This window comes from Marmota monax, unplaced genomic scaffold, assembly GCF_021218885.2.
Source record: "Marmota monax isolate L192 unplaced genomic scaffold, Marmota_monax_Labrador192_F-V1.1 WCK01_AAM20220418_F8-fsc00338, whole genome shotgun sequence".
In the NCBI taxonomy this organism is placed as follows: domain Eukaryota; kingdom Metazoa; phylum Chordata; class Mammalia; order Rodentia; family Sciuridae; genus Marmota; species Marmota monax.
Genome location: NW_026693035.1, coordinates 962,979 through 983,310, shown reverse-complemented (window position 1 = coordinate 983,310; position 20,332 = coordinate 962,979). Strand labels below are relative to the sequence as shown.

Here is a 20,332-nt window from a genome sequence, read left to right as displayed (position 1 = left end):
TACATCCCCAGAACCTTTTTATTTTGAGATAAGATCTTGCTAAGTTGCTTAAAGCCTCACTGCTGAGGCTGGCCTCTGACTTGTGATCCTCTTGCCTCAGCCTCCCAAGTCACTGGGATGTGCCACAGCACCTGTCTTGGGTTTTGTTCATTTTTAGTTTTGGTGTTATATCTTAAGAAAATCTTTGCCAAGACCAGAGTCAAGGAACTATATTCCTATGTTTTCTTCCGAAAGTGTTATGGTTCCCAACTCATTTTACAAGGCCTGCTTTACCCTCATAACAAAGTCAGCTAAGGATGCCCTAAGAAAGAAAATTATAGGCCAACATTCCTGATGAACAAAATTCTCAAAAATTAAAAAAAAAAAAATTCTCAAACAAGTATCAGCAAACAGAATTCAGTAACACATTGAAAGTCTCATTCACCATGATCAGATGGAATTTATTTCTGGGGTACAAGGATGGTTCACATTAACAGAGGAATAAAATCACATGACCATTTTGATAGAGGCAGAAAAGCACTCAACGTAGTTCATGATGAAAACACTCAACAAACTAGGCACAGAAGATATGTACCTCAACTTCATAAAGACCACGAGTGACGAGCACAGCCAACATGAGACTCATCAGTGACACTTTTCCTCTAAGATCAGGAACAAGACCAGGGAGCCCACTCGCCATTTCCCCAGCAGGGCTGGAAGTCCGTGGCCGAGAGATTAGGCAAGAAAAAGAAACAACGGGTATCAAATCAGAGGGGGAGGAAGAAAATCATCATCTGTTTGCCGATGACATGATCTCGTATGCAGAGAGCCCTGAAGACTGCACCAAAACATGGTTAAGTAAACAAATTCAGTGAAGTTTCAAGATACAAAAGACGACATACAACCATCAGCTAAAGGTGAACCACCTGAAGAAGAAAATGGTCCCATTTGTATAGCACCAAAAACAACAACAACAACATTACTTAGGAATAAATGTAACTACAGAGTGAAAACTTTGAACACTGAAGACAGGAAGACAGAGGAAGGAGCTAAAGACACAAACACAGGGGAAAAGGTCCTGGGCTCAGGGCGGAATCACTTGTGGTGTTAAAATGGCTACACTCCCCAAAGTGGCCTACGGACCCAGGGCAGTTGCAACCAAAAGCCCAGTGGCACTTTTCACAGAAATAGAAAGAGCAACAGTAACATTCATGTGAAGTCACAAAAGACCCCAAATGGAAAAGCGACTTTGAGAAAGAAAAATGAAAGTTGATGGAAATCATGCTGCCCGACTTCAGGGGCTACTGTGGAGCTGGAGTGGCCACAACAGACAAACAGACCAGGGACAGCAGAGGGCCCAGAAACAAGCCCTCACCCATAAGGGCGGCCAAGAGTGCAGCCTGCTGGGGAGACAGGCCTGCTGGGGAGGGAGCTCCCTTCGAACACAGGTGGGAAACTGTCAACCAGGTAAGGAAGGAAACCCAGCCCTGTCTTATACCAAGTACAAAATCACCCTGAAGTGGATTAAAGACTTTAGTTCTACTTGAGTAGAAAATAAGCCACTTTTAAAATAACACATCAGAATGTGGGGGTTTTGGTCAGTTTCCTGGAGAGTCCCTCCCAGCAGCCTGGCTGCAGCACTGGGACGCAGGGCCTGTGGAGGAGCTGGCACGGCCTCAGTAGCAGTCAGCCTCGTTCTCCTCCAGCACTCCCACCGTGGCCAGCATGTCTTGCAGGAGGGACTGTGGGCTCTTTTCCACGTGGTCACTGCTCTCGGCCAGCCTGCCCTGAAGGCCCTCCAGATCTATGGACCTCAGGACAGCCAGCATGGCCTCAGGCTCTGGGTCCCCCAGGGACTGGCCCTGCTCACCCGCCTGCCACCTCTGCAGAATAGCCTCCACAGAGTCCAGGCAGGGGTTGTCCCCAGTTTCCTGCATGCCAGCACAGGGAGCAGTCTTGTCTCTCAGGAAGAGGAGGAGGTCACAGGCTTTCTGGGCTACGGGTCTGTCACAGTCAAACAAGGCACGAAAGGCAAACTCAAGGAGCCAAGGCTGGCAGAGGTTCCGCAGCACCTCAGGGCGCAGGCCAGGTGAGGGGCCCTCAGGCAGGCCCACTGCATAGGGACAATGGGCAGGCTGTCCCAACTTCTGGGCCAGGAACACCTGCGCCAGCTCCAGGCCCTGCACCCGCACCTCCCAGTCCAGGTCCTGGCTCACCACCTGGAGCACAGTAGCCACAAACTGCTCCGTGTCCCGAGCGACCTCAGCATGGCCATCCCTCAGCCACTGGGTGAAGACCTGCACGACCGCCCTCCGTGGGAAGCCCTCGGAGTCTGCAGACAGAATGTGCAGGAACTCCTTGAGCAGGCCCTGCAGGCAGAGGGCAGGAGACACGGCCTGAGGAGGGCAGTGCTGGGGACACAGCAGGAAGCCAGGGCTCCAGTCTGGGAACACAGGCTCAGGCCACATGCTGCTCTGGCTCCCTCACGTGACAGGCCCTGGTACACACTGCCCTTCAGCTCATCTGTCATTTGCTCATCTGGGAGAGGGGGTCTAAGAGGCAGAGGTGCTGGGAAGAATGTGGGTGCCATGCCCAGCTGTTCCCGGCTCCTCATGGCTGTTCCTGCCAGCACTGTCCCCAGAAGCAGCTGCTACAGACCTGGCCAGCTGGCTACACACCGCTGGACACGCACACAACTACCAATGGCTGCACAGCATGGGCACACAGCAGAGGAACCCACTGCCTCCTACCTGCTCGGTCTCTGGGTGCTCAGGGCTGGCGAGGGTGGCCTGTAGGCCCTGGCTAGAGAGCTGAGCCATGGCGGTCACTGCGCTTGCTCGGACGTAACTCTCAGGGTCTCGGAGAAGCTGCTGGGTGAGCGTGGGTGCCTCTGAAGAGAGGAGTGCTTTTCTGAAGTCGGCCTGCCCTGGGGAACAAACACCCACAGCAGTGGTGACCATGGGCTGATTCCCGCCTCTCATCTCCAGAAGGCAGCCTATGTGGTCAGAGTACCAGAGCCAGTGGACACAAGGGCCTTCTTTCCACCATGTACTCACCTCCCCAGTGTCTGCTCAGATTCGTGAAGAACTCCAGGGCCGAGTCCCTCACCTCCCAGCAGGGGCTGCACAGGCGCTTCTGTAGCACGGGGAACAGCTCTGGGGCAGGAAGGGTGGTCAGAGTGGACTCCAGTGCCATTCACCCTGCCCTTGAGCCAGATGGACCTTCCTGCCCAACCCCCGGATGCCTCCACCCTGAAACTCTTGGCTCAGGGTATCCCTGCGGGGGGCTGGGGTTACCTCCGAGGAACAGCGGGATGTGGGGGCCAAAATCAGAGCAGCCGGGGGTCTTGGGTGAGCTCAGGAGCCACCCGAGCGTGGCCTGGAAGGCCTTCTTCAGAACCTAGAGCAGGCAGGGCAGGGCAGGCTGCAGGGCAGCAGGGGGGAGCCACCGCCCACCAGCCTGCACCAAGCTGCCCCTGCCGGGAGGCAGAAGCCCAGTGTGGAAGCCAGGACAAGCTTCCCGGACCGAGAGGGACAGGAGGGCAGCCCTCACCTGGAGTCCTGCCTGGGGTAATGGGGTTTCTCTATCAAGCCAGGACAAACTATCCAGGGTACCTTTCCCTTAAAGCCCCAAGAACCCCCAACCCGGCCTCCAAATCTGCCCACTGTGTCCAATGGCACATGACTCTAAATCTGTGCCTCAAGAAAATGGATACACTTCTAAGAATTTGAACCCTAAGCATAAGGGCCATCTTGGCTCAATTCCCTTTTCTCAGAAAGAATTCCCTACAGAAAGCCTGGACCATCCCCCTGGCTCACCATGCCCTAAGGGCCCCCTCACATTTAAGCTTCACCAACACCATGTCCTGGGCCCAAACCCCACGCAGCCCTGCCCAGAGCAGCAGCTCTGCAGGCCCATGCAAAGGCCCCATTCCAAGAGGCCTGCATGGGGAGGGCGCACTAGCTCTGCCTGCCTCCCAGAACCAGTCCCTGTACCGTGGGGCTGGAGTCAGGGCTCTCGAGGTACTCCAGGAGGACGGCAAACACCTGTGGCACCAACTCCTGGGGGCCTAAGACAGATACGAATGGGTGAGTCACCCCAACTCCTGCCCCAGGAGCCACATCTCCCACCCACTCCAGGGAGCAGGCAAACCCAAGCCTTGGTAGAGCAGGGGACAGCTGAGCAGGGGCTGCGCAGGGCCTCGGCAGCTCCCTCAAGACTGAGCAGAGAGGAAACGCGTGCAGAGGACACAATGTCACTCACTTGTTCCCTGAGACAGTGTCCCCAGGAAGTCAAGGGCTGCTCGCTGGACCCGGAGGCAGCCAGCCAGGGTCCCACAGAGGCGGCCCCCTACACTGGAGCTGGGGGCAGCTGAGCCATTGCAAAGTCGCAGTATGATCACTACAGCTTCTAGAAGGGGTGCCTGGGGCCAGGGTGAGGGGCGCTGGGGCTGCAGGGAAAAAGAAAGTGTCAGCAGAGACCACGAGTCCTGCTGCCTATAAGCCCAGGGTCACACATACCAGTGGCTGCAGCTCCTCCAGGTGAGCCAGAGTCTGGCACAGGAGCCCCGCACAGGCCGACTTGGAGGACAGGAGTGCATCCACGGTCAGGGAGCCGCCCACAGTCCCATCCAGCAAGCCTGCAGGCCAAACCAGGAACAGCTCCCTGAAGTGATCACTGCCCAAAGCAGAAGCCAGGGCCCAGGTTCAGAGCTGCAGCTCGTCCAGGGATGCGGGCCCACTCCCTGGTCACCTTCACATGGTAGGAGGCCAGCATATGAGCAAAACTGGGCTTGCGGGAGCTGGGTACCTGCTGATCATCATCCTTCCCTTAACCCTGGACCTGCCCAGGGCACAGGTTCCCCCCTCTCCACACCACAAAGCATACATACCTGGAGACCCAGGGGTTTGAATGGTGGCTTTCAGGACACAGGCCAGGGGCTGGAGGAGGACTCCAAAGGCCTGAGTCCTCAGTGCCTGTGGACTAGAGACAGAGGACCCAGTAAAGGCTGCTGCCCTGGCTCCAGAGCAAATCAGCACAAAGTGGAGGCTTGGCACAGCCTGAGAACCAGCCTTTTTTCAGGTCACTAACCAGGGGACTCCACAGATGGAGGTCAGGGTCAATCCTGACCAAGACGCACAAGGTTTGGCCCTGGCATCCTCAGGAGCAACCACTGGGTTTCAGACACGCTGTGTCTGGTCAGGGTAACAGGGAGTCCCTGCCTTTGGATGGCAGTGCCCAGGTGTGCTCCACCTTGCATGCAGTGACTGGAGATGACCTTTCTTAGGGCCTGCCCAACCTAGAGAGGAAGCTACGTTCGCAGCTTCTAGAGTGCAAAATGCCTGCATCTACGCTCTTGTCCGTTTTCTTTCCTGACCATCCAGACATCAGACCCCAGGCCCTCACACTCCTAGCCCTTCTGGGAGGGTGCTATGCCCATCAGCATCCCCCATATAAGCCCACTGGGGATATTAGAAAGTTTTCCACACCCTTTTCCTCTCTAATACCTGGCCCACTCTGTGGTGTACCCCCACGGGGCTCTTTGAGCTCATTGCCCCCAATACAGCAGCTCTCAGAATCAGCTTCATCTGAGGATCTTCTAAAGCTCTTGTTTGAAATCATTCTTCTGTTGCTAAAGAAAGCACAGCTGCCATCAGCTGCACCAATGCCTGCCCCTGCCCCCATGATGCCCTGCCAGGCCTGCTGCTCTCCCTGGCTCCCAAGGTTCCCTGACCACGAGCACCACCCTCTTGTCTTCTCTGCCCAGCTCCCAGTGCCCCTGCTTAGCACAAAGCAATGCTGATCGTACCAGTGCTGGAGTTTCAGTGTTCCTAAGGCCAGAGGTCCAGCTTGAGTGGGGCTCAGACGGCTCAGAGTCTGAGCCACCGTCTCCCACAGGCCACAGTCTGTAGAACTGAACACAGGAGAACTGCAGAGGACCCCAGAGAGAGAAAATCACTCCTCCATCCTCTCAAGCCCCATGACACCCATTCAGGACTGCCATAGACCCTGGCTGGAGGTGCCCAGACCCTGTAGCTCTCAGGGGTGAAGGTGTCAAGACCCTCCCCAGGGGTGCTCCCTTCAAGACAGCATTCTGGGTGGGTGGGGGGGCAACTCTATCTCTGGCTGCCAATGACGACTCTCAGGTGTAGCAGCTATTCCAAGACTTCCTAGGGCACCCACCTCCCACACCAGATCCCCCACCAGCCATGTCCCAGGGACCTGACCGGGCCACACTGAGGAGGAGGTCAACGAGTGAGTGTCCAGCTGGAACAGGGTCTCTTTCAAGCAGGCAGGCCACGAGGGGACTCAGCTGATCCCAGAGAACCTCTGTCCAGGGACTGTGGCAGCGTCCAAAGGTAGTGGTCAGGACGTTCAGGGCTTGAGTGACCTGTGGGGTATCTGTGGAGCGCAAGGACTCTTCCACGTGGCTCACGATCTTCTGGGCACATGCAGGCCAGGCACTGCCCTGTGGGCTGCAGCGCTCCACAGCTTCACCTCGCATGGACAAAGCCAGGATGTGCACCAGGAGCTGACTGGCGGCCGAAGCCACAAATAGGCTTGGATCTCCCTGCAGGGAGAAGACGGTGTCAACTGCACCTGGGGAGTTGAGGGGAGGAAACGGGGGTCAATCCAAATGTGGAGGGCAGAGAACAACTTTTATTACATACTTCAGAGCCCCAGGAAAAAGAGCCTGAGTCATGCAAGCACCAGGAGGCCCTTCCAGCCCCAAACCACTGCCCCACTCAAAAGCAAGACAGGACTGGGACTGTAGTCCTAGGGGTGAGAGTGCCATCTACCCAGGTTCAAACCCACAGAGGCTCCTCATTATTTCTAATTAGTTTCAAAGACTGGCTCCTGGGGGCTGGCCTAGGAGCCAAGGGCATGAACACCCCTGCGGCTACCGCGAGTGCTCAAGGCAGCAACCCTGGGCCACCACCACTCCCAAAGTAAAAAGGCCAGGCTCAGTGAGGTGCAAGGGCTCCCTGGGGCCCCCCACTGGGGCATGCCAAGGCCCTGCAGGTGGGACCGGTAGGGCAGGCTACACTTACCACTGTCAGCCAGGAAGTGCAGGGCGCTGGGGTGCCGTGCCAGGGCCCTCAGGCCCTGGATCCAGCCACTGCGCACGGTGGGGACATTCCAGGCTGCCCAGCCCAGGATTCCCGTCTCCCCAAAGAGCCCCAGCAGCAACTCCCCCTGCTGGGAAGCAAAAAAGGAGTGGGTGCCCGGCAGGTTTCTGGGAATTCAGGGCAGACAGGAGATGGGCTTTCTGTTTTGCAGGACCGGATGAGGCAGTGTCATGGGGCACTTTATACCAGCTGCCAACAAGCTGTGCTTCCAGGACAGGTGGACGGCTCCTGGGGCCAGCAAGTGGGGCCCCAGCACAGCCAGCTCCACCTCTGTGGAGTGAGGGCTTCAGGGGAAGGAAGAAAAGGATTTCAACTAAGGTCTCTCTCCTATTACTCCTCTTGAGACATCACACCCCCAAGACAGCACCAGGAGATCATCTTCAAAGGTCTGCCCCTCACCATGACCTTCAGGGCTCCGGAACCCCTGACGCTTCCTGTAGCCTGCCAAGCTCCAGAATCTCCCCTCACCTCCTTCTCTGGGGTCCTGCACCCTGTCATTTTTAGACCTTCGGAATGCCCCAGCACCTGGTAAATCAGGCTAATCCCAGTTTGGGCCACTCCTGCACCCATTCAAACCCTGCCAGCCCAGGATCCCAGTCTTGCTTCCACAAAGTTGACTAGGTCCCTGCTGAACTGCCACCTGCCATGGACCTTCCTGTGTACCCCAGCACACTGTTCTACATCTCCTGTCCACGCAACAAGAGTCCTGCCACCCTGGATCTCAGTAGCTTGCAGAGAAGACCTGATGCTGACTCACCAAGGGTGTCCCCTGGTGAGCCCCTGGTCCCACTACAGAATGGCTGTCAGCCATGCCCACCCAAGCCTGGGGCTTCCCAACCAGCTGCTGCCTGCCCTGCTGGGGCGGGAAATCCTTCACTCATCATAGGTGCCAGGGGAGGGACGGAGGGGCCTCAGGACATGTTTCTGACTGTGCAACAGGTGGAAACCCTGCCAATGATGTCTCTGGATCCTTCTCTAAATTCAACTCCAGCATAGTGTCCCTCACCACTGTGCAGCCATGGCCATGTTAGGACTCCACTCAGGCCCAAGGTGCACCCTCAACTGAGGGCCTGCAACAAACAGGTGTGTGCCTTGACCCTGCACACAGGGAACCAGCTCCCAGAGACTGGAGGGCAGTCAGCAGCCTTTCATGAAAGGCAACCTAATCTTATGAGGTTATATGCCTCTTTCTCCGAGTGACTCCCAAAAGGCACAATGTCCCCAGGACTCTTGGCACAGGGGACAAGAGTATTTATATGCCCTCGTGGGAATCTGAAGTGCCAGGAGGCTGGTGTCAGGCATCTGCCACCGAGCGGGCCACCCTCGCGCCTCTCGCATGCAGACGCTCTCACTACCCACTCATTCATCAGCCAGGGTCTGCAGGTGCAGCCTCTGTCATCTCATGGAATCTCCACAGCACCCTCTGAGACAGGCCTAAGTCTCTTCTGAGATGGGAAGGAGCTGGGGGCTTAGGAACTTGGCAAGGCATGCAGCAGTTCACAGCTGAGAGCCAATCCCAGTTCTGCCTGATTCCAAAACATCCCCTCCTGAGCCCCAATATTCCTGGTGAATTTTTTCAAGAGGAATGACACCAGGGGTAAAGACACCAGAGAAGGGCCAGCCTCTGAGAGGTGGGGATTGAGATGGCCTCTGGGATCTCCACAAGACACACAGGCAGGCCCAAGCTCACCTGAAGGTACTGGAAGCAATCTTCCTGGGCCGCAAATGTCCCAGCAAGGCGCAGGGCAAAGGAGAGGACTCTGGGGCTCACGTCCTGCGGTCTCAGAACATGGGACAGGAGCTCTACCAGGCAGGGGTTCTCCTGCAGCAGCAGGAGGCTGGACTCTGTGGGGACAGGCATAACTTTGTGGTCATCAGGGACACAGGTTACCACCCCAGATTTGACTCCAAACTCTTTTCCTCAGGATGCTGAACTGAGCAGTCCAATTGGAAAGGAATATTTGCAATAAATGTCTTCTAACTTTGTTAATGGGGAAAGCAGGGAGCCAACACCTCAAAGAAGCACATGTGGCAAGAACCCTGAAAACATGTTCTATTCCCATGAATATGAGGAAGATATGTGAGCAGGGCATGGTATCTCACACCTGTAATCCCAGCTGCTCAGGAGGCTGAGGCAGGAGGATCACATGTTTGAGGTCATTTGGGGGAACTTAGCAAGATCCTGTCTCAAAATAAAAAGGGCTGAGAACTTTGTTCAGGGGTAGAGCACTCCTGGGTTCAATCCCCAGTACCACAGGGAGGAGGGAAAAAAAAAGATAAATTGAAGCAAGACGAATTTTTATCTCCCAAAAGATTACTTTTGTCTGAAATGGACAATGTTCCATGCAAACAAGTACAATGGAATAGACCCTTGTCCCCAGATTCAGAGTCATAACTACAGGATCCAAAAGTACCGGTGGGGTGGGGAAGACGTTTTATATCAAGGGCTGGGAGTATCCAGGGGTGGGGGGTGCGGGAAGGACTACCAAAGAGCTGCCTTCAGTTTGTCACAGGAAAGAGAGCAGAGAGAAGAGGAGGGAGCCAGAAACAACCAATAGGCACGTGGGTGAGCCCCAAGAAGCACTGAACGAGCGCAAAACTAAAAATACTTCCCAAAATAAAGTTTATTAAAAATTAAGCTGTAAAAAAAAAAAAATTAAGCTGTATGATTTATTTTTAAAAAACTAAAAATTGTAGGGCTGGGGATACAGCTCAGTTGGTAGAGTGTTTGCCTTGCATGCATAAGGCCATGGGTTCAATCCCCAGCACCAAAAAAAAAAAAAAAACTAAAAATAAATCATTATTAAAGGATTCTGAAATAAGAAGCTAAAGTGCTAGATAATAACATGGAGGAAAGCGGATCCAAAGCCAAAGTGAGCTCCTTTAACTGTCTGTACAGATTCCCATCAGACAATTTGGTGGGTTGGGGGCAGGGGTTGAAAGTACTGGGGACTGAATCCAGGGGTGCTCTACCACTGAGCTATATGCTCCAATCTTTTTTATATTTGAGTCAGGTTGTCCCTAAGTTGCCCAGGCTGGCTTCAAACTTGTGCTCCTCCTACCTCCAGAGTCACTGGGATTACAGGTGTGCATCACCACCCCCAGCTAAATTAAACACTTTAAAACTAGCAAAGACTAAAGAAAATACAATATCAACAGTGGTTTAATTTTCCTCTTTATTTCTTTGTACTTTTCAAGTCTTATACTTTCATAATCAGAAAGAAAAAAATCTGACTTCTTAAAACAAACAAAAGTTGGACATGGTGGTGCATGCCTGCAATTCCAGCAACTCGGTAGACTGAGGCAGGAGTGTTGTAAATTCAAGGTCAACATCAGCAATTTAGTAAGACCCTCAGCAACTTAATGACTGTCTCAATCAAAAAAAGGGGGTGGAGGGAGAGATGCTGGGGATGTAGCTCAGTGGTAAAACCTCCTAGGTTCAATCCCTGGTACCAAAAATAAATAAAAATTTAAAATTTTTTAAAAAGTCAAAATGCAATGAAAACAACAAAATAGTTTGTCCATGCTCTCTTCAAACAACTAGTGTGATCTGAACAGGGATATGCTAAGAATTTCAAACTCAGATTCTCAGGCTGGTGCCTTAGACCTCAGCCTGGGTTGTCCCCAGTCAGCTTCCTGGAGAGTCTCTAGGAAGTGAAAGAAAGATTCCAGATAGCCAGGAGAACCCCAGGCACCTTATCCCATGATCTGCACCATCCTCTGGCCTTTGGCCAACAGCCAACAGCAGCACCATTATCTTACCTGCCTCTGTCACTGTTTTAAACCAATCCAGCAGCTTCTCCAAACAAGTGTCATCTGCCACTGGCTGCCTGGGATCTTCCAGAACAGCACAGAGAGCTGGGAGGAGATGGGAGCATTCAGGGTCCATGATCCTCAAGGGTCCCTGCAAAGGAAACATGAGGAACCTCATGCCTGGCTCCAGATTCCTAATCATGGGCAGCCTATGAAGCCTGCTAGGAGTTGGAAGAGGCCCCAGAACTTTCAACTCAGACTGGAGCTCTAAGCTGTACAGATAAATATCAAGCTCAGTCTGGGAAGGCCCAGACGTTGAAAGGACTGCAGAGCCCTGAGTCCTGGGGGGGCCAGTGCCGGGATATAAGACTGACCTAAACCACAAGGTCTTTGGTGCTCACTGACTTTTAACTTTGGTTGCGGTGGGACAGGGGACACAAATTCATGCTGAGCTAATTGCAAGTGGGCCAGAGTCAAAGGAGGCTGGGAGTTCTATAATCAACCACGTGTATAGGGGAACGTCTATCCTGGCATCACAGGGTCTGTCCCCTCTGGGTCAGCGGTAATAAATGACAATCCAACAGCGGTGTGCAGAAGGGACAGTGTGTTTGTCCCCCTAAGACCAAAGTGTGAATTTGCGTCTCCTGCCCGGGAGGTGACCCGGGTGTCTTTGGGCCTGGACTGGGGTGCTCGTCAGTCAGTCCCCTGCCAGGCTGAGTCCGGATAAGAGGCGCCCTCCCGCGACCGACTCGGTTTTGGGCTGGAGGCCCGCTTCTGCATGCCTGCTGTGGCTCCGCTGCGGGCGTCAGCCGCAAAGGGCCAAGTTTGGACGCCACGGGCGCGCGGGGACCGAGTCCAGGCCCACGCACGCCGCGCCCGGAGCCGCCCTCGGCTCGCTCAGATCCCGCCCGCCGGCTGCCGTGACCCAGGCCCCGCGCGCACCTCACCCGCTCGAGCTCCGAGCACCGACGCAAGCCCCTCCTCCACGCCGCCCGGGCCCCGCCCCACGTCGGCGCAGGCCCCGCCCCACGCCGCCGGGGCCGGCCTTCAGACTGTGCCACTTGCCGGGCCGGAGGAAAGGGAGGGTGGGGCGGTAGGCGTGGGGACCCGTGACAGCTTCCCAGGAGGCCGCTCCTGTCTCCCAAAGGGCTGAGATTTGGCGGAGCCAGTTCAAGCTGAGCGAAACGGGGGCAAGGCTCGCACCGAACTTGCTGCTCGGATCTGTCCCCCCCACCGGGGCGCTCGGTGGTATATGCCTCAGCCTCGGTGGACGCAGCGAGCCCGAGGCGGGCTCCGGAGAAGGGGGCAGGCTCAGGCTCTGGGGGCGGGCCCTGGGCAGGCTCAGGCTCTGGGGGCGGATCCCGGCTCGTCCAGCCCGCGCCTTTGCGCCCCGCGGGAGGAGCGGAGCATGTGCCGGGAAGTGGCGCTTTGGTTCAGTAGCCAAAATCATTGGTCATTTGGCTTTCAGGTCTCAGAACTGGGTCTTCCTGTGTGTACCAGAGACTGTCAAGCCCGGGGGGGGGGGGGGGGGGGGGGGCGGGGGGGGGGTAAACAAGGTTCCTGTTCCCTTGGCATCAGCTTTGCAGCAAGCTTTTAAAGCGAAAACTAGTTTTATATTAACAAATGGAAAGCAGAATTCCTATAGATGTTAAGATAAAAGTGAGACTTTTGACTAGGGCTGTGGCTCAGTGGCAGAGCGCTTGCCTAGGATGTGTGAGGCACTGGGTTTGATTCGCAGCGCCACATATAAATAAATGAATAAAATAAAGGTCCATCAACAACTAAAAATACATACAAAAATAATTAAAACAACAACAGCAACAACTTTGACTAGATGGGGACAGCACTTTGGACAATTACCTTGACCCTTGCAGGGACCCTCCTCCCACACCCAACTCCAAATGAGATCCTACTAGAGTACGGATATTACCTAATTGGGTACCCCTGGAGAAAGTAAAACGTAGAATAGCATTGCGCTAGGTGCTGTGCTTAATAGTAGCCCCGGAGGATGGGTACTATTCACATTTTGGCTCAGTTTTCCTTCCAAGGTGAGGTTAGGACAGGTGTTGCTATCGAATGAATTATGAAAAGTTTTCAGAAGTTTTTGGTGTTCAGAACCATAGAGAAAAGATCATAGACATACACTGTATTTATCATTAAATGAGAAGGGCAGGACATTGGGAAGCCCCAGGAGTGAGGGCAACAAAACCCCGGTGCTGGGGTTGTGGCTCAGAGGAGAGTGATCACCTAGCACATGTGAGGCCCTGGGTTCGATCCTCAGCACCACATAAAAATAAATAAAATAAAGGTAATGTGTCCAACTACAACTAAAAAATAAATATTAAAAACAAAACAAAACAAAAACTGGTGTATCGTGATCAATTCCTGGAAGCAATGTAAAGCTCCCCACCCTATGCTGAGGATTGGACCCAGGGCACTTTGCTACTGAGCTACATTCCTAGACCCTTTTTTAATTTAGAGATATGGTCTTGCTAAATTACCCAGGCTGGCTGGGATTATGGGTATGTGCCACCATGCCTGGTGCAAATGGAAGTTTTTACAAAGACTGTTAGACCTGTTAGCTTCTGTTTTTAGGAGTGCTAACTATGTGCCAGGCACTGTGCTAAATTTTGTTTCCTCTTTTGATACAAAAAAAAAAAAAATCCCTGGAATCATTGCCATTTTGCAGACAAGAAGACAACAGTGAGTGTCCAAACTCTGACCTTGCTACCACTAACCAGCTTGGACTACCCTGCTTGAGGGGAGGCCCCAATGAAAACACAAATATGGGGAAACTGAGGGGGTAAAAGGACCACAGACTCATAATTTGGGGTGGTGGCCAGAACAAGAGAACTAGCAACCAGTGAAGCATACCTGTTTGTTCATCCCTCCATCATAAAATCACAACAGAGCCACACTATCCTCACTATGGGGCAGGTTACTCTTCTCAACACTGAACACATACTGAGCCCCACAGCCCTTTTCTCACGCTCCACTTGAAGCAGAGGCCAAGGTCATCGGACTCGCTGGAATCAAATGTCTATTTGTTTAAAAATAAATAAATAAATAAACAAATAAAATAAAAGGTCTCTATATATTGGATAACTGCTTCCTGCCAGACCCTGTTCCGGAGAGCGAACACAGAACCACTGCCAGCGGCTTCCAGTCCAGACACTGCATGTTCTTATAGATAAGTGTCAGATCCTGGAGAAATAGAGCAGGGAGAGGGCATGGAGAAGATGTGGACAGCCGGCCTTGGAGGCCTGGGTGGAGACAGAAAACCACCCTTTGCTAATAACATGAATGTTGGAGCCCAAATAACCTAAGCATCTTGGGGACTGCCTGGACAAGCCATCTCTGTCTTTCCACATTAACTTGATAAAAACGCATTCCTGATTAATCGTCCGCTTGCTCTTCCTATGGTGAGAGATGCAAGGGCGGCACGAAGCCTCTGTGGAACTTCAGCCGGGAAGCACGCCGAAGCCCAGCGCGGCTCTGCACCTCGCGGGCCTGCGCTCCACCGCGCTGAGCCAGCAACTCCGGGAGCATTTCCGGTCGGCCAGCCGCCTCCGCGTTCGCTTACGGTCGCCCGGCTCACCGGGCGGGGCCACATCCGGGGCCCGTGGCGTGGCGCGGTTGCCATGGCAGCGGGCGGCCTGGCTGGCCGCGGACCTGGATCGCGGTGCCGAGTGCTGCGGCGGCCCGGCAGCGCTGCAGCCATGAGCCAGGGCCTGGTGGAGGCGGCCTCTGAGACGGTAAGCGCGCGCGGCCTCCGGGGGTGGTGGGCAGCGGGCTATTGTTACCGCACAGGGGCCCACGCGTCGCGAGTCCTCTGCCCGGCCCCGCCCGCCCATCCGCCGAGCCGCCGCTTCCAGGGAGCCCTCAGGGACTGCGCCTCCCGCGCGCTGCAAGTCTGCGACCGCGGTCCCCGGTGAGGAGTGCCCCGCACCAGTGCTTTGGGCGACTGCAGGCGAGGGAGGAAGCTCTGGGCAGCCGCTGGCCCCCCGGTCGGAGGGCTTCCTGGAGGAGAAGGAGGAGGTGGGCCACCCTTCTTCCAGGCGGAATGGATGCACCCCGCGTGCTGGAGACTAAGAGGGGCTGCGCTGCATTACCCCCAGGGTGGAGGGTCCCCGGGATGAGGCAGTAGCCTACTAAGTACGACCAAGACCCTACCGAAGGGTGCAGAGTGCCTCAGTTGACTTCTTTTTGGGAAAAGATGCATCTTTCCCAAAACTGAGGGCGTCCCAGATGTGGTTCCTGTCCCGGCTCTCGGCTCGCAAAGACAGAGGACGCGAGTTCAGCAGGTGCAGAGGCCCCGAGGTGGGGTCGGGGAGAGGAGGTTCGGAATTGGGCTTGAGCCATGTACAGCAATTGGCGTTCCATCGAGGGCACTGTCAAACCCAGGGAAGGTTCCACCTACTGCAGAGCTCGGAGGAGGGCTGCGCAGAGCTCACCAAAGATGGGGTCTGGTGCTGCTGGGCTTTCTGCTGACCCCTTAGGTACCCCAGGTCCTGTATCATCTGGGGGGCCTGACTGTCTGCAGGGCCTTCAAGTTACTGCTTCTACAATTTTCTTTTTCTTTCTTTTTTTATTTTTTATTTATTTTTTTGGTGCTGAGGATGGAACCCAGAGCCATATGCACACTAGGCAAAGGCTCTACCACTGAGCTTTATCACCAACCCTCCCTCCTTGAACTTTAGGAACTGCTTAAGTTGGATTTCAAAAATTATTCATGCCCTTTATAGGAAATTTGGAAAGTTGTTCAGTAATCTGGCCACCTACAGAAAACCAGCTAACATTTGGTGTATTTTCTTCTAATATTTTCCCGATGCATCTTTTCCCAAACATGTACACACAGAGATAGATAGATATAGATTTGTAGTTTTGTGACCTTTGCTGTTTGTTAACATTTCTCAGATTCAAATATTTTTAAGAACATGATTTTTAAAATACCAACCCTGTTATTTTCATTCATTTCCTTACTTTTACTCCTTTGGATTTCAGGATTTTATTATTATTATTATTATTATTATTATTATTATTTTAGTTGAAGATAGACAACAATATTTTACCTTTTCATTTATTTATTTATGTGGTGCTGAGAATTGAACCCAGTGCCTCATGCGTCCCAAGCTCTACCACTGAGCCACAATCCCAGCCCCCTGGGTTTCCATTTTTGCTATTAGAAGCAATGCTGCTATAAATGTTTTTAATATATAATAAACATTTATTAAGCACCTTTTCCATGTCAGGCCCTACCCTAGGCTCAGAGAGCACACAAAGAGCTTACCACCAGGTGCCTTGGTCTTGAGGAAATCAGTCTGGAAAACACTCAGGCTCCAGCCCAGACTTTTGGGGATTGTGGTTTTTCCACTGAGCTTGGATCTATTTTCCCAAATCAGTCAAGACCTTCTTGAGAAGAGAGGCTGTCAGGCCCCCCTTTTCCCCAGCCCTGGGAATAGAGCACCTCTGGGCATGCTTATGAGCCTTGAAGACACCTACTGAGTGCCTGTTGCTTGCCCACCTGGCTGTGGCAGGCTTGCTGACCACAGTGCATACTGTAGGGTGAAGAGACATCTGGACCTGATGGCTGGCGGCTTCAGAGCCAGCACTTGGGAAGGGTTCGCATTTTCCCAGGATGAGCAGAGACATGGTGGGCATTCCCCTGTGGCAGGTTCCATGTTGCCTGCTCTGGACACAGGCCCCTGTTCCCCAGCCTGCAATAGGATGCCAGACCCAGAGCAGGGAGACCGCTGAGGTCCTGGCGCCTCCTGGTGAGCCATGCTGGCCATGTGCATCTTCAGAGGGCCATGCACATTATCAAATGGCTATTTTTTTTTTTTCCTCCCATAAGCTCCAGCAGATAGAATTCTCAGAACTCCAGAGTTGAAACAGAAGGTGTGCCAAGGGCCTGGGTAGATAGAACTGCGAGTTCTAAACTGCTGTAAGCAATTCTTTCCTCTGCAGGTTAGAGACCATCTGAGACATTCACCCTCTTTCGTCTAAATGAAATGGAGGTTTTCAAATTCACTCACATTTTATTGGTCTTCTGTTTCATCCAAGTATTTAACGAGGACTGGCCACGAGGACTGGCCAACAGTGAGTTCAAGACCACGAATAGGTTCTGTCAGTTTGGGCTCAGTCTAGGTAGCTAGGCCCTGTACCTCAGTTAATTTTTCACATGTTTTTTTTAACATATAGATATTTAATCCACTTGAAATTATTTTGGCATGAGATGAAAGGCAAATCCAACTTTTTTCCCCCCAAGTAGCCGGTTTTCCTAACTTCATGTAGATTAACTCATTCTTTTTTTCTGAAATATAATTTGCATGCCATAAAATTCACTCATTTAAAACTGTACAATTTCAATAGCTTTAGAATATTCATAGAACATCTTTCCCCGTGCTAACTAGTCATTTGAATATCTCCTTGGGAAAAATACATATGCAGATCTTTTTTCTTTTTAAAGAATTGGGTTTGGGGCTGGGAGTGGCTCTGTGGTAGAGGCTTGCCTAGCATGCACAGGCCCTGGGTTCAATCCCAGCACAGAAAAAAGAAAAGGGTTGGGGGGAGTTGTCTTTTACTATTGAGCTACAATTGTAAGATTTCTTTATACATTCTGCATGCCAGCCTATTATCAGATACACGATTTGCAGCTAATTTTTTACTGTCATGCTGGCCTTATTTATTTATTATTGCAGTACTGGGGATTAAACTCAGGGGTGCTCTACCACTGAGCTGCAGCCCCAGCCCTTGTTATTTCTTATTTTGAGATGGGATCTCACTAAGTTGCTGAGCCTGGCTTCAAACTTCGCATCTTCCTGCCTCTGTCTCCCAAGTATCTGGGATCATAGGCATGCACCACTGCATCTGGGTAATTTTTAATTGATATAATAATTGTACATATTTATGGGGTGCAGGGATACTTTGATACATGTGTATAAGGTGTAATGATCAAAACAAGGTAATTCGCGTACCCATGCTAATATCTTTGTTTTGGGAACATTTAAATTCCTCTCATTGCTAATTTGAAATATAAATAAGTTAGTGCTAACTATAATCACCCTACTGTGCTCTAATAGCACTAAATCCTTCTAACTTTTTATACCTCTCCACCAACCCTTCTCTGTACCCCCTCCCCACCTCCAGTAACTACCATCCTACTCCCAACTTCTGAGATCAACTGTTTACAGTGTACATAAGAGATCATTCAGTTCTTATCTTTCTGTGCCTGACATCTCAATTAACATGATGATCTCTAGTTCTATCCATGTTGTCACACATGATCGACAGGGTTTCATTCTCATGGCTGAGTAATAATATTCAACTGTGTGTATATATATACCACATTTTCTTTATCCCATAAATGGAATTTTCTTAATTTTATGTTAGATTTTTTTCACTGCCGGTATATATAACTATAATTAAAATTTATATTAATCATGTTTCCTGCAAAGTTGTTAAACTTGTTTGATAGTTTTTAATAGATTCCTTAGGATTTTTTGTAGATAAGATTGCCTGTGAACAGAGGTAGCTCTACTTCTTCTTTTCCAGTATGGATTTTTTAGAATTAGTTTTTCTGATGTTAATGTAGTAGCTAGAACCCCAGTACAGTTTAAGTTAAAGTGATGAGAAAGGACATCAGGACATCCTTGTCTTGTTTCTAATATTAGGAGGGAAGTGTTCCGTCTGTCTCCATTAAATATAATGTTGCTCTGGATTTTTGACAGTGCCATTTATTAGATTGAGGAAATTCTCTTCTCTTCATAATTTGTTCAATATTTTTATTGTGAATGGGTGTTAGATTTTGTCACATTTTCTACAGCTTCTGGGACAATCATATTTTTTGTCCTTTATTCCACTAATACGGTATACCACACTGATTTTTCTATGTCAAACCAACCTTTCATTTTAGTAGTGTATCAGGCTTGTTCATGGTATACAACCCTTTATATATATACATAAAACCTTCTTTTGTATGTTATGAGGTGCTGATCACTAGTCATGTGTTGAGATGTTACATCTGTATTCATAAGGAACATTGGTCTGTAGTTTGCCTTCTTTTGATATCTCTTTATCTGGTTTGGTGTCAGGGTAATACTGGCATCATATTATTAATTGAAAAGCACCCCCTACTTTTCTCATTTTTGGAAGAATTTATGAAGGATTGATATCAATTTATCCAGTTTGTCTTTTGATGTTTGTTAGTGAGCTCATATTGCCCTGGACTTTTCTTTATTTCTATAAGGTCAGTGGATATGTCCCCTTTTACTCCATATTTTGGTAATTTAGGGGAGGGGAGGCCCTCCCCTCCCCCGCCGCCACCTTTTAAAATCAATTGGCTAAAGGTTTGTCAATTTTGTTGATTTTTTTTCAAAGAATAAATTTTAGGTCTCATTTTTTTAAATTCTTTTTTCTATTCTCAATTTCATTTTTTCAGTCTCATCCTTATTACTTTCTCTTTACCTGTTTTGGGGTTAACTTTCTCTTCTGTTTCTAGAGGTAGAAGGTTAGTATTCACCCAAGGTCTTCATGTTCATAAGGGTGTTGCAGCTGTAAATTGTCCCCAAGAATTTGCTTTTGTTCTTTGAAGTGGAAGAGTAGGCTATTGATATGGCCTTTTAAATAAAGACGCTTTTTTATAGCTGCGTTTCCCTTTGAGCCCTGCTCAAAGTTTCAATTTAAGTACATTTTAATTTTTTTAAATATTTATATTTTAGGTGTAGATGGACACAATGGTAATTTACTTATTTTTATGTGGTGCTGAGGATCGAACCCAGGGCCTTGCCCATGCTAGGCAAGCGCTCTACCACTGAGCCACAACCCCAGCCCCACATTTTAATTAAAAAAAAAATTTTTTTCATTCACCTAAGGTGTTTTCTTTCTTTCTTTTTTTTTTTTTTTAAGACAGGGTCTCACTAAGTTGCTCAGGGCCTCGCTAAGTTGCTGAGGCTGGCTTTGAACTTGCCATCCTCCTGCCTCAGCCTCCAGTGCCTCTGGGATCATAGGTGTGCCCCCCTGTGCCCGCCCCCAAAGTGTTTTCTAATTTCCTCTTCAATCCATTGTTTGTTTAGGAATGTGTTTGATTTCCACACATTTGGGAACTTCCACATTGTTTTCTCTTGTTGAGTTTTTCCTTCCCACTGTGATCCGAGACAGACACACCCTGAAGGATTTCTGCCTGAACCCTCCTGGCTTGGAGCCAACCGTGGGCTTGCGTTCACTGGGCTGCAGCAGGCCGTTCGCTCTGTGATGGGGAACGTTCTGTGAACCTCCCTGAGTTTACTGAGCTGTTCAAGGCTTCCAGTTCCTTGTGGCTCTTCCACCTGGTTGTTCTGTTAGGAGCCTGGCCCTGCCAGGGCAGTGTCTTGGACTTCCGGCCTGTAGAGCTGCAAGACACTTATTTCAGGCTGATGCCCCCGGGGTTCAGTGCGTGGAGGTCAGCAGCCCCAGGAAGCTAGCCCCTGCGC

At 51.1% G+C, this 20,332-nt stretch overlaps 2 protein-coding genes across 9 annotated transcripts in view; one reads left to right on the top strand and one right to left on the bottom strand.

Annotated features, from left to right (window-relative positions):
- Positions 1 to 414: 414 nt before the first annotated feature.
- Positions 415 to 12,151, bottom strand: Brat1 (BRCA1 associated ATM activator 1). 2 transcript variants are annotated; one of them, XM_046453819.2, is made up of 14 exons: positions 11,805 to 12,151; positions 10,872 to 11,013; positions 8,800 to 8,954; positions 7,032 to 7,179; positions 6,207 to 6,579; positions 5,789 to 5,908; positions 4,871 to 4,962; positions 4,500 to 4,618; positions 4,243 to 4,429; positions 3,975 to 4,048; positions 3,276 to 3,378; positions 3,036 to 3,134; positions 2,730 to 2,905; positions 415 to 2,348 (listed from the first exon to the last, which is right to left on the bottom strand). In XM_046453819.2, the coding sequence occupies exons 2-14, from the start codon at positions 10,996 to 10,998 to the stop codon at positions 1,656 to 1,658; spliced, it is 2,466 nt and encodes an 821-aa protein (XP_046309775.1). In that variant the 5' UTR covers positions 10,999 to 11,013; positions 11,805 to 12,151; the 3' UTR covers positions 415 to 1,655. The 2 variants fall into 2 exon arrangements, with proteins under 2 accessions (XP_046309775.1, XP_046309776.1); XM_046453820.2 differs by having other exon boundaries at positions 11,810 to 12,151.
- A 2,325-nt stretch (positions 12,152 to 14,476) lies between these two features.
- The window catches only part of Iqce (IQ motif containing E), a 53,751-nt gene continuing 47,895 nt past the window's right edge, over positions 14,477 to 20,332 (top strand). For all 7 annotated transcript variants that reach the window (XR_006853716.2, XR_006853717.2, XR_006853714.2 and 4 more), the window contains exon 1: positions 14,477 to 14,617. Coding sequence is in view for 3 of the 7 variants with exons in the window: in XM_046453804.2 (XP_046309760.1) it covers positions 14,504 to 14,617 (114 nt within the window). In the remaining 4 variants the exon portion in view is untranslated. The remainder of the gene's footprint in view (positions 14,618 to 20,332) is intronic.